Source organism: Pelophylax lessonae (genome assembly GCF_965119305.1).
Source record: "Pelophylax lessonae genome assembly, chromosome: 4".
Classification (NCBI taxonomy): domain Eukaryota; kingdom Metazoa; phylum Chordata; class Amphibia; order Anura; family Ranidae; genus Pelophylax; species Pelophylax lessonae.
The window spans coordinates 344,212,961-344,225,605 of NC_138771.1; the positions used below are offsets into that span (position 1 = coordinate 344,212,961).

A 12,645-nucleotide genomic window follows, 5' to 3' on the forward strand; every position below is an offset into this window, starting at 1 on the left:
AACAAGGGTTTCTCCACTAAGTACTAAGTCATGTTTTTCTTGGGGATCAAATACTTATTTTACTCACTGAACTGCAACCCAATTTATAGCATTTGTATCATGTGTTTTTTCTGGATTTTTAGTTAATAGTCTGTCTCTCTCATTTAAAATACACCAATGATAAAAATGATAGACCCTTCATTTCTTTGTAAGTGGGCAAACTTACAAAATCTGCAGGAGATTATTTTCCCAACTGTACATACACACACTAAAAAACACTAAAATAAGAAAAAAAAAAAAAATCGGGGGAATTCATGAAGACCCCTTTCACACCACTGGATCAATCAGGTCCGCATGCCTGTTTTTCAGGCAGACACGATCAGACCACCCATTGCTCTCTATGAGGCGGGGGATGTCAGCGGACATTTGTCAGCTGTCACCCCCCCGCCATCCAATCCGATGCAAAGGGGCCAAAGCGTCTATGACACACTATTGTCTGTTGTGCAAGACAAATGTTAGTGATTGCCCTTAATTTATGTACCTGTTGGAAACAGATACATGAATTTGAGGCAGGCACTGACAGTCTTGGAGAGGGGTTCTGATGCCAAAGTGTCTATACAGAAACACAGCTCAGTACAGCTGAGCTCCCTCCCTGCTGCAACAGCTGTCACAGACAGCAAAGAGGCTAGGTTTTGTAACGGAGTGGGCGGGGCCCGATAGGAATGTAGTAAAAGTGAAATCTGTCGCACATTTAGGCACAGTTTCAAAAACTGGCACCAGGCCCTATTAAGGCCATACTGCCAGAAAAGTGTCGTAAATGCTTTATTCAATTCCCTCAATGAGTTTTTATTTATTAATTTAGATCAGTCTTCATCTCTTTGTATCTCTATTAAAAAAATACTTAAAACAAAATACATTCCCTTTAAAGTCACCTAGGTAGTTTACCTTTTAAAGAATGAAAACTCCTTTGCGCTTATAAACCAATAAGGTCTATTTTATTCATATAGGCTTAACATCCTATAGGCTCCCAGTTTTGACTGAGTGCCTCCTGATTTTTACAGTAAAGCCCAACTTCAAACAAAACTGCTTTTTAGTTTAGAGGTTAGAACATTTGACAACTTTGTACTGCTGTCCTTTTTTGAGAGATTTCACCCAACTTGCTGTTAATCTGACAGAACAGAAATTATGGAAAATATGCTGTGTATTTGGCCAGTGTCAGACAAAAACAGAAAGATCCACTTGTCCCAAATGGAACTCAGTGCATTAGACACACTTTTAAAAAAGAAAAATGTAGCGCTTCTATCAGGATTTTATTCTCGTCTGTTTTTCCGTTAAAGAGATTTCCCCTTACTTGCTGACCAGATGACAAATTTAAGAAAAGTCAAAATAAATCTACTCAATAGGTACATTAGGACATTTAAAATCAACAGGGGTTTTAGCTCTTCTTCACTTTTTTTCAAAATGAAAACAAGTTTTGGCTAAAGTTAAACTTTACTTTGCTCACCCCTGCATACAGGGAACTTGTGAGGTACGCTCAGAAGCATACTTCATGCGCTTTAATATAAAATAGGAATGGATGCGTCAAAAAAAGTACTGAACGTAAAAACAGCAAGAGAGTTAAAAATTTTAAGAAGGTGACAGTCTACAGAAAATGTCTTTTCTTTAAAGTAAAATTGTTCTGAAAGTAATACTATAGGCAAAACTCTCATTTTGGATAAAATAAAAGTAGGGTTATAACCCATGTGAGATTTATTTTCCACCTTTGTCCCATTGGGGAGATTTCCCTTCGTGTCCTGTCCCCATAGGTAAAAAAAGGAAGTGAGGAAACTTCTTGAAAATTAAGGAATCTTTTGGGGACCCCCAGGTTACTATAACTAGTGTCCACATTGGAAGATTTACCTTCTGTTACTTTTCTGGGGACAACCGTACTTTCACTTTCAATGATAATGGCAAACAGGACAAATAGGGGGTAAATCTCCCTAACTGGGACAAAGACAGCAATAAGGACTGACAGGTGTTCTAATCCATCTCCCCTTTAGTTATACTTGGAAGTATGAAAGCTACCAGGCATGACTAAAATGGAGGTAATGCTAACATTACATTACCAATACTGTTAAAAATGCATATATGTAAAAAATCCAGAGCAAAGTATATCATTTGCCCTTTTTTTTTCTGCAAGAAAGGCAACGTTCTGTAATGCTACCAAAACAGAAACAGTACCTAATTATGGCTTTCTATGAGCAAGAGACACAGTGGATGAAAGCTATGGATAATCATGCTACGGGGTTGTCAAACTCATCCTAGTTTACAACTAAACGAGTCGACAACCCAGAATATGTATGGGCATGCCAACTACAATGGGTATAGAAAAGAATTACCCACCATTAAATTAAATCACATTTTGTTGCTTTGCAGCCTGAAATGAAGACAGGTACAGTTTATGTTTTATCCAATTGTATTTACTCAGTGCAACTTATAACATCCAAGTAAAAGATAGAACGCCAACATGTCAAAAAAAAAAATTAAAATTCAAAAACACAATCACCGAGTTGGAAAAAGGATCACCCCCTTCTAAAAAAGACTTGTAAACTCAATCAGGTGTAGCTAATCACCTTCTCAATGGCACAGAAAGCCATTTGACTTTCAACTGTAAACAGCTGTGGTCATTTTGATTAGCTCAGCATGAAAGGAGCTTTCCTGGAGCATTTCAGGCCCTGGTAGTGCAATTGAAGCAAACCATCAACTATGGGTCGCAAGGCACTGTGGAAAGATCTCCGGAAAAAAAAGTTGTGGACAGGCACAAGTTAGGAAATGGATACAAAAAATTTCAAAGGCTTTATCAATGCCTAGAAGCACAGTGAAGACGAATATTAAAGTAATAGTTTGTCATTTTAATTTAAAAAAAATAAATAAATAAATAAATCTAACATGTTGTACTGCACAGAGCAGCCTAGATCCTCCTCTTCTCTGGTCCCTGGTGGTGATCTTGGCTCCTTCTCTTATTATGTGTGTCCCCATAGCAAGCCATTTGCTATGGGGACAAACAGTTTGTGAGCACTCCCGACCTGTAAGTCTTTGGAACTGCGCTCCATAGACCGAAATAGTTGGGACTTGGGCCCGCTGCCTACCTCCACTTAACTGCATTTAATTGCAGCAGCACTGATCTCTTCTCCTTTACACAGGAAAGGGAGGGGCACAGGGAAACTGAAAATGTTTTTTACCTTGATGCAAGCAATGCATTAAGGTAAAAAAAATGTTTTTAGGTTTACTGGAAGGTATTTGGTACAACAAAGACCCTCCCTGGATCAGGACATCTCTCCAAACTGGATGAAAGAGCCAGGCGGAAACTGGTCAGAGATGCTACCAAGAGACCTACCACAACTCTGAAGCAGTTGCAGGAATTTATGACAAAGAGTGGTCCATTGTGTGCAAGTGACGACAATATCAAAAATTCTCCACAAATGCAGCTTGTATTTGAGGGTTGCAAGAAAAAAAAAAAAAACCCACTCCTCAAGAAACGCCACATGCAGTCAAGACTGAGCTTTGCCAAAACGCACCTAAATTATTCTGAGGCCACATGGAAAATGGAAAAAGGTGTTCTGGTCAGATGAGACTAAAATTTATTTATTTGGCCTCAACACCACCAAACAATGTGTCTGGCAGAAATCCAATACAGTTCACCATCCAAATAATACCATTCCTACAATAAAAGCATGGGGGTAGTAATATCCCATTATGGAGGTTTTTCTCTACAGCAGGAACTGGAGCAATTGCCAGATAGAAGGAAAAATGGATGGGGAAAAATACTGCCAAACTCTTGCTGAAAATCTGCTGCCCTCTGCTAGAAAGTGGTCAATGGAAAGGTGGTTTTACCTTCCAACATGACAATGACCCAAAGTACAAAGCAAAAATGACCACACAGTTGGAGAAAAAGCTGAAATGTCCTTGCATGGCCTGATCAGAACCCAGACTTAAACCCTATTGAAAATTTGTGGAATGACTTGAAGACTGCAGTCCACAAAAGGTCACAATCAAATTTAACTGAACTTGAGCAGTGCTGCAAAGAAGAGTGGGCAAATATTGCAAAGTCATGATGTGCAAAGTTCATAGAGATCTTTTCCAACCGACTAAAAGCCGTAAATAAAGCAAAAGGTGGTTTAATAAAATACCGACAAGGTGGTGATCCTTTTTTCCAACTAGGTGAATCTGTGTTTTAATTTATTTTTTTCTGACATGTTGGTGTTATATTTGGATGTTATAAGTTGCACTGAGTAAATACAGCTAGATAAAACAAAAACGGTGTGTCTTCATTTCAGTGTAAAGCAACAAAATGTGATTATTTTAAAAAAGGGGGGGGGGGGTGATTCTTTTCTATATCCATTGTATGCAAACGACTGATATAATCGTTCCAGATTAGGAAACAATGATGGCAAACCCTGGAGAGGTTTCAAAAGCACAAGCCAGCAAAGGTAGCACCAGCTTAAATTCTGTCAAATTCCTTATAAAATAAGCCAGTGTTCACTTTAACATGGCTGTAGACAGGCTGACTTATGACATATAAAGCTTGTGGTTGCCACATTACACCCGAAATATTGGTTGGCATAACTTGTTTTAGAAAGGCAAAGCTGTATTTCATTTGCCTTGCTAAAAATAGTTAAAAGAACAAAATGTAGGGGGGTCACATTTAACAAAAAAGTAACAAGGAGTAAAACCTGGTTCATTACCCCAATTCATTCACATATTAAGCAAGCAGAAAGGCCTGTAAAATGAATGTTAAAAATGACAGTCTCTATTAGGCACATTACAAATTCAATAAAAATACGGGTACCAGAAACCTGTGAACTGTCAACATACAGCAGACCCATATATCTGTGAAAAGGTATAATCATCCAGCAGAGAAATCAGTCTTCTTACCAAACACAAGCAAATAATGTAAGAAAATGAAAGCCCTTGCCTGTAAAGATGCAAAATCCAGGGCTAACACAAAAGTCCCTGCAAATATTGGCAAGAAAACAGGCTTTGGGGGCATAAGTACCATGGAGTGCCAGGAATTGGTGTGGTAGCTACAGGACGGGCTTTTTGGGCAGCTTTTTCTTCCTCCGTCATTTCTTCTTCTTTTGGCTCCTAGAAAAGAAAATTACATTGAATTTGGGAAAGAGTAAAGATTACCATGTAAATCCTGTGTCCACCAACTAGACTATATCCTAAAGCAGAACTAAAGCACATTAAACCATTTTAGAAGAATTAACAGCGCAGCTAATCTGACTAGCCTCTGTGTACAAACTCCAAGAACGCACTGTGAAGGTATCAAACACCTTCTCTCAATTAGCTATCGCCTCTAATGGAGATTACATTTTTCAGAAAACAGAGTGTACAGCGCTAAATTAAAAAATCAAATACATAGACAAAGAAACAATATGCTCTAAAAAGTCACTTTTAGCCTATGTGCAGATGTATTCACATTCTGAGAAATAATTCCCTCTAAACGTCAATGGATAGAAATCACAAATATTAAATCCCTCAGGAGATGAGTCCCATAGGCGTATAGTTGATGGATATCACTGAAGGACAGAAAGAAGCCTTCACCAATCACCCAAAAGCGTGGCCGCTTACCAGAAAGCGTTGATCCCCATAACAGGGATCTACACTGGCTCCAATGTGAATAAGCCCTGGGCGTGGTTGACCCAAACTTCGGTGGTATCCCCTCTCCTCTAGCTAGATTAACCTTCAGATAGGTTACATGTAGGATCCACACACCTCCAGAAGTATAATAATAGGACCCTCCCAAGTTGCCACGCTGAAGGAGGGCACCACTTTCTTCACTGTCAGTGACGTATGGTGGGTTTTTTTTCCTTACACTGGTGAAATCGGTGGGTGTCGCAGCCGGGCTGGATCTGCCCACAGTTTCCTCGATCCTCTAGTAAAATGTATTTTTTCGGCTTCAGCAAATGCCGCCCCCTCTCTCTCTCTAATGCTCTAGTGATAATCTCCGCCCTCTGAGAGTCAAGCTGTGCCTCTGTAGGAGGGCATGACGGAGAACGGCCGAAGCGTTCTGCTCCTCTAGCTGGTCAATCACAGATTGACCAGCTAGAGGAGCAGAATGCTTTGGAGAGAGAGAGGTGAGAGAGAGAGGTGAGAGAGAGAGGTGAGAGAGAGAGGTGAGAGAGAGAGGTGAGAGAGAGAGGTGAGAGAGAGAGGTGAGAGAGAGAGGTGAGAGAGAGAGGTGAGAGAGAGAGGTGAGAGAGAGGGGTGAGAGAGAGGGGTGAGAGAGAGAGAGGTGAGAGAGAGAGGTGAGAGAGAGAGGTGAGAGACGAGAGAGAGAGAGGGAGAGACCGGAGAGAGAGAGAGAGAGACCGGAGAGAGACAGAGAGAGACAGAGAGAGACAGAGAGAGACAGAGAGAGACAGAGAGAGACAGAGAGAGACAGAGAGAGACAGAGAGAGACAGAGAGAGACAGAGAGAGACAGAGAGAGAGGATTTAATATTTGTGATTTCTATCCATTGACGTTTAGAGGGAATTATTTCGCAGAATGTGAATACATCTGCACATAGGCTAAAAGTGACTTTTTAGAGCATATTATTTCTTAGACTATGTATTTTATTTTTTTTATTTAGCGCTGCACACTTTATGTTTTCTGGTTTGTAGTTGGGATTTGACAACTTTATATGCTGGCTGCTAATCTTAACTTCATTCTTTTCATTGGTTCTAATTTTTGATCAAGCGCAGCAAAAACGGAATTTTTGTAAAATCTTACCTGTAAAATTCCTTTCTCTGAGTCCTCCGACAGTCGCCGCCCCTTCATATTCATCACCAATGGGTTATGTCCTCTTATCCGTAGGAGTAGCTAGGCAATAGAATATGTTAGTACAAAAGACTTTTAACATATCCCCACCCCCAGGGGGTGGTCCCCTCAGTACATAACCCTCCACTTCCTGTAACCAAACCAGTTTCAGTGAAATAGCAGTAGAGAGTACATGAAAAACCCCAAAAGAGGGGCGGGGGCGGCGACTGTCGGAGGACTCAGAGAAAGGAATTTTACAGGTAAGATTTTACAAAAATTCCGTTTTCTCTTACGTCCTCCGACAGTCGCCGCCCCTTCATATTCATCACCAATGGGATGTCCCCAAGCAGTGTAAACATGAGGGGTGGGAAGAACGCAGCCGCGCCCAAGGCAACGCCGTCTCCCCATCAGAGAAAGGAACCTTACCAAAGGAAGGAACCCAGTTGGGCATAAGAACAAAACACTCGCTCAACAGGAGCAAGAAAACCCAGGGAAAAAACAAATGTCCCAAACAGTCAAAGAACCCGTAACAAGGGCTCTAGGGAACTGCCGCACCGAGAACCTTGCGGCCAAAGGAAGCATCAGCCGATGCCTTAACATCTACTCTGTAGAATATTGTGAAAGTGTGAACGGTCGACCAAGTCGCCGCCTTACACACCTGGGCCACAGAGGCCCCATGACGACAGGCCCAAGACGTACTCAGAGATCTGGTAGAGTGCGCCTCCACAGGTACAGGGGGAACTTTCCCCTTCAAAGCATAGGCCTGATCAATGGTCTGTCTGATCCATTTGGCGATGGTAGAAGCCGACGCCGCCATGCCCTTCCGAGGACCTGCCGGAAGAACAAACAAGGCATCCGACTTGCGAAAAGACTCAGTCGATTTCAAGTAGACTCTAATCGCTCGGACAACATCCAAGGAGTGAAGCAGCACCTCCGTCGGATGCTTAGGCTTCGCGCAGAGCGAAGGTAGGACAATGTCCTCATTGAGATGAAAGTCCAAAACCCTTTTTGGAAGAAAAGAAGGGTTAGGTCGCAAGACCACCTTGTCCAAATGCACAACCAGATACGGAGACTTGCAGGACAAGGCTGCCAGCTCCGACACTCGACGAGCCGAGGTGATAGCCACCAAAAAGGCGACCTTCTTGGATAACAAAGACAGCGAGATTTCCCTGATCCTTTCAAAAGGAGCACGCTGCAATACAGACAGGACTAGATTCAAGTCCCAAGGGGGCAGAGGGTCCCTCCTAGGGGGGATCAGATGACGTACCCCCTGCACAAAAGTGCTAACCAAAGCGTTAGATGCCACAGGACGTTGAAACAGAACGGCCAAAGCGGACACCTGACCCTTGATCGTAGCCAGCGCCAAACGCTGTTCAACACCCGTCTGAAGGAAGGGCAACACCCTAGACACTGATTAAGTGGTAGGAGAGAAACCCCTGGATTCGCACCAGGCAAAACATGCCTTCCAAATACGGTAGTAAACCTTCCCCGAGGAAGACCTCCTCGCAGTGATCAAGGTGTGAATGACCTCAGGGGAAAGACCCCTGGTCTTCAGGACCTCGGTTTCAACAGCCAAGCCGTCAAAGCCAGCGACTGTAAAGCAGGATGGAAGATCGGTCCTTGCGACAGAAGATCTTCTCGAAGAGGCAGACGCCACGGGACGTCGATTGCCAGATTTACGAGGTCTGCGTACAAGGACCGGCAAGGCCAGTCCGGTGCCACAAGAATCACCGCAGTTGGTTCCGAGTGCAACCTGCGAAGGAACCTGGACAGTAATTGAACCGGTGGAAACGCATACATCAGTCGGTACTGATGCCACGGGGCAACCGACGCGTCTGCCCGAGGATCGCGCGTCCTTGCCACGAACCGTGGAACTTTGTTGTGCAGACGAGATGCGAACAGGTCTACCTCCGGAAGACCCCACTTCGCGCACAACATCTGGAAGACATCCGGGTGAAGGGACCATTCCCCCTGGTCCAGGGTCTGGCGGCTCAGATAATCCGCCTGCCAATATTCCACTCCCGGAATGTGAACAGCTGATATTGTCGGGACATGCGTCACGGCCCAAGACAGAATCGCGGCCACTTCTCGAGCCGCCTGGGCACTCCTGGTGCCCCCTTGGTGATTGATGTAAGCCACCGCCGTGGCATTGTCCGCCTGCACCCTGACCGGACAGCCGTGAAGACTGTCCGTCCCACGACGAAGACAGAGGAGTACCGCTCGCAGTTCCAGAACGTTGATCGGAAGGGAGGATTCCTCCTGCGACCAAACACCCTGGGCGGACAGAACGCCCAGAACACCACCCCAGCCCGACAGGCTGGCGTCCGTGGTGATCACCGTCCACGAAAGGGGACGAAAAGACTTGCCCCCCGACACTGAGAGGGACCGAAGCCACCACAGAAGATCCCTTCTGGTCTGAGAACGCAAGGATATCTGAAGATCCAGAGAGTGCGGTCGCCCGTCCCACTTGGACAATATCTCCGCTTGGAGACCCCGAGTGCGAAACTGAGCGAAGGGAATCGCCTCGAAAACCGAGACCATCAATCCCAGACACCGCATGCACGTCCGAATGGACGAGAACTGATTGTCCCTGAGGGACCTGACTCCCTCCCGAAGAGCCCTGAGTTTGTCGTCCGGTAGGAAGACCTTCGCCTGGACAGAGTCCAGAATCATTCCCAGATACGGGAGGCGGACCGACGGGCACAATGTTGATTTCGGGAAATTGATCGTCCAACCAAACTCTTGCAGAGTCTGCAACGTGACGGACAGATCCTTCACCAGACCTTGGTTGGTCGCAGACCGAACCAAAATATCGTCCAGACATCCCAGGACCGATATGCCCTGGGCTCTCAACAAGGCCAGAACCGGTGCCAGCACTTTGGTGAACACCCTCGGAGCCGAGGCGAGACCGAAAGGCAAAGCCACAAATTGGTAATGATCCTCCGCTATGGCGAATCGAAGGTACCTCTGGTGACCCTCGAAAATGGGGATGTGAAGATACGCATCCTTCAAGTCGATGGAAGCCATGAATTCCCCCGGAACCAGGGCAGCCACCACCGACCGCAGGGATTCCATGCGGAACTTGCGCACCCGCACAAAGCGGTTCAGCGCCTTCAAGTCCAGAATCGGACGTACCTTGCCCTCTTTCCTGGGCACGGTGAACAGATTGGAATAGAACCCCCGAAATCTGTCCCGATGAGGTACCGGGACCACCACACCCTGAGCCCTCAGGTCCTGCACCGCTAGGCGCAGGTCCCGCAAACGCTCCGGGGATAACAGAAGATTTGAGGGAAAAAATCTGCTCATCGGCCGAGAGAGAAACTCGATCTTGTAGCCAGATCGAACGAGTTCCTGAACCCACCTGTCCCGAACCCGGGATAGCCATGGCCGAGAGAAACCGAGCAAGCGTCCCCCCACCCCAGACTCGGGTGAGGGCGCCCCTTCAGGCCGCACTGTTGTGGGCCGCAGAACCGGATTGGCCGGACTTTTGCTTACCTGCCCACGGCTCCTTCTTACCAGGAGCCGCCTTGGGCTTGTGGGATTGAGGCAAGAGCGTGCTCTTACCACCCGTGACTCACTTAATTAGTGCATCTAAGGATACGCCAAAAAGGCGAGAACCATCATAAGGCAGATTGGCCAAGGTCTTACGGGAAGATTGATCCACAGACCAACACTTCAACCAAACCAGGCGGCGATTTAACACCGCCACACTGTGTACACGTGCAGCCAACGGAACCATATCCAGGTCCGCATCACACAAGTACATGACACCCTGGTGGATTTTATCCACCATATCCAAAGTCGCCTGGGGGGCAGAATCAGCCACCAGGACCCGCCTAAGCACCTGCGTCCAGCTCGCGACCGCCTGGGTCGCCATAAGAGAAGCGAATAAAGCTTTTAACATAGAACCCATAATAGAATAGGTGTGACGGGCAAGAGATTCCATTCTCTTGTCCGTGGCATCCCGGAACACCGGGGTGTCTTCAGCCGGAATCGCAGTGGATTTGTTTAAAACAGCTATCGCATGATCCACCGGCGGTGGAATACACCAGCGCTCATCAGTAGCAGGCGTAAAGGGATAGCGTAGCTTAAAACTACTAGGTACAGCAAATGGCTTGCGTATATTACGCCACTGTTCTTTTACAGCGTTTTGAATCAGCAGTGCAGGGGTACACCTGCGACGTTTTGCGCCTTTTCTGCGTCTGCAAGCTCTTCAGACGAGCCAGGGGGAGAATTATCAACCCCCTCCACCTCAGCCTCCATATCTGACCCGACAAGGTCCAGGGAGGAACGGGACCCCGAAAAGGAGACCCCAGCCACAGCAGCCCCAGTACCATCACCCTCTGAATCAGAGGAAATTGAAACAATGGGCCATTGTGGATTGAGCAGCCACCAGCATTTGCACCTGAGTCGCAAGGCTAGCCACAATCGCAGCCAAATCCCCCCCATGGGGGGAGAGTACAGACCCCTGGCTCCCCACTAAAGTTGTAGGAAATTTGAGTTCCTGAGAATCCATGCCCCTGTAGCAGTAAAATAAATGGGTGACCGCCCCTTTAAGAGAGCGCTGCGATCGTAGCCCACTGCACACAAACACCCCACACAAGGGACCCCCACAGGGACAATTAAACCAAGGCAGGATACAGGGAATAGAGGGAAATGAACCTGGATATCGCTGCTGCTGCTGCCTGCGGTGCTCCTGAATGCTGGTATACAGGGCGCTCCATTAAAGCCTATGGAGGCTACAAGAAAATGGCCGCCATGCATGTAAAACATGCGGCCGGAGCGATCGCAGCCAAAATGGCGCCGTTTGGCGCCGAAACTGCCGCTCCCACACCCCATGAGGGTGAAGTAAAAGAAACATCCTAATTGCCCAGCAAAAGGAAACATGTTAAACTGCCGCAGCGGCGCTGTAATGTGCCCCAAGCATGAGAAAACTCAAGCCCCACAGCACACAGCCGTTCACATACAAACTGACACAGAGTGCAGCACAACCCCCCCTCCTGCAGCCCACAGCATGCAACATGAGGGATAGGGAGACAGTAATATTGTGAACACAGGGTAAGGTAACACAGTCCCAGACTGACACCCCCCAGACAGACAGGTCCCCACATACATACACTTACCTCTAACATGGCGTGGGGAACCCGCACAGGCGAACAAACCGCTGAACATAAGGCAGGGAGAGTCGCATCCGGGACGCATCAGGAGGTGGGTTGAGAAACCGCACAGCGTCCGGTGAGGTAGCCACCTCACCTGGCATCCCTGCACGACACAGGGATGGGTCGTTCAGAAAACTCAGGAGCGATACCTGACTGAACGCTCGATGGCGGGCTGAGAAACCACTGACCCACAACCTGCGACCAGGGAGGTCAGCCCGAGACGCAGCCCGCATGATCCTCTTCTTCCGAAGAACTAACTAACGCTGATAAAATAACAGCTAACAAGAAAGAGAGAGAAAAAACTCAAATAAAATCCCAAGAAAGGAAAGAGAGCTGGGACAAGGTGTCCCAGCACAGAAACATCCAGCCACTCCTAACAGCTAGACAAATGAAACTGGTTTGGTTACAGGAAGTGGAGGGTTATGTACTGAGGGGACCACCCCCTGGGGGTGGGGATATGTTAAAAGTCTTTTGTACTAACATATTCTATTGCCTAGCTACTCCTACGGATAAGAGGACATAACCCATTGGTGATGAATATGAAGGGGCGGCGACTGTCGGAGGACGTAAGAGAAACATTGTTTATAGATGACATTTTTCTGTTAGGGATTCCCATTTATGCAGTACTAGCCCTGTCCACATGTGACGTAGGAGAAAATCCACTAACCATTGGTAGCCATGCATACTTTAACCCGGCACTCAGAGCTCCTTGCTCTGGAAAGTCT

At 46.5% G+C, this 12,645-nt stretch overlaps 1 protein-coding gene across 7 annotated transcripts in view; it reads right to left on the minus strand.

The window, feature by feature from the left end:
• TCERG1 (transcription elongation regulator 1) overlaps window positions 1–12,645 on the minus strand; it is a 192,132-nt gene that overhangs the window by 110,654 nt on the left and 68,833 nt on the right. For all 7 annotated transcript variants that reach the window (XM_082253129.1, XM_082253128.1, XM_082253125.1 and 4 more), the window contains one exon: window positions 5,015–5,103. In XM_082253129.1, the coding sequence (XP_082109255.1) occupies window positions 5,015–5,103 (89 nt within the window). The remainder of the gene's footprint in view (window positions 1–5,014; window positions 5,104–12,645) is intronic.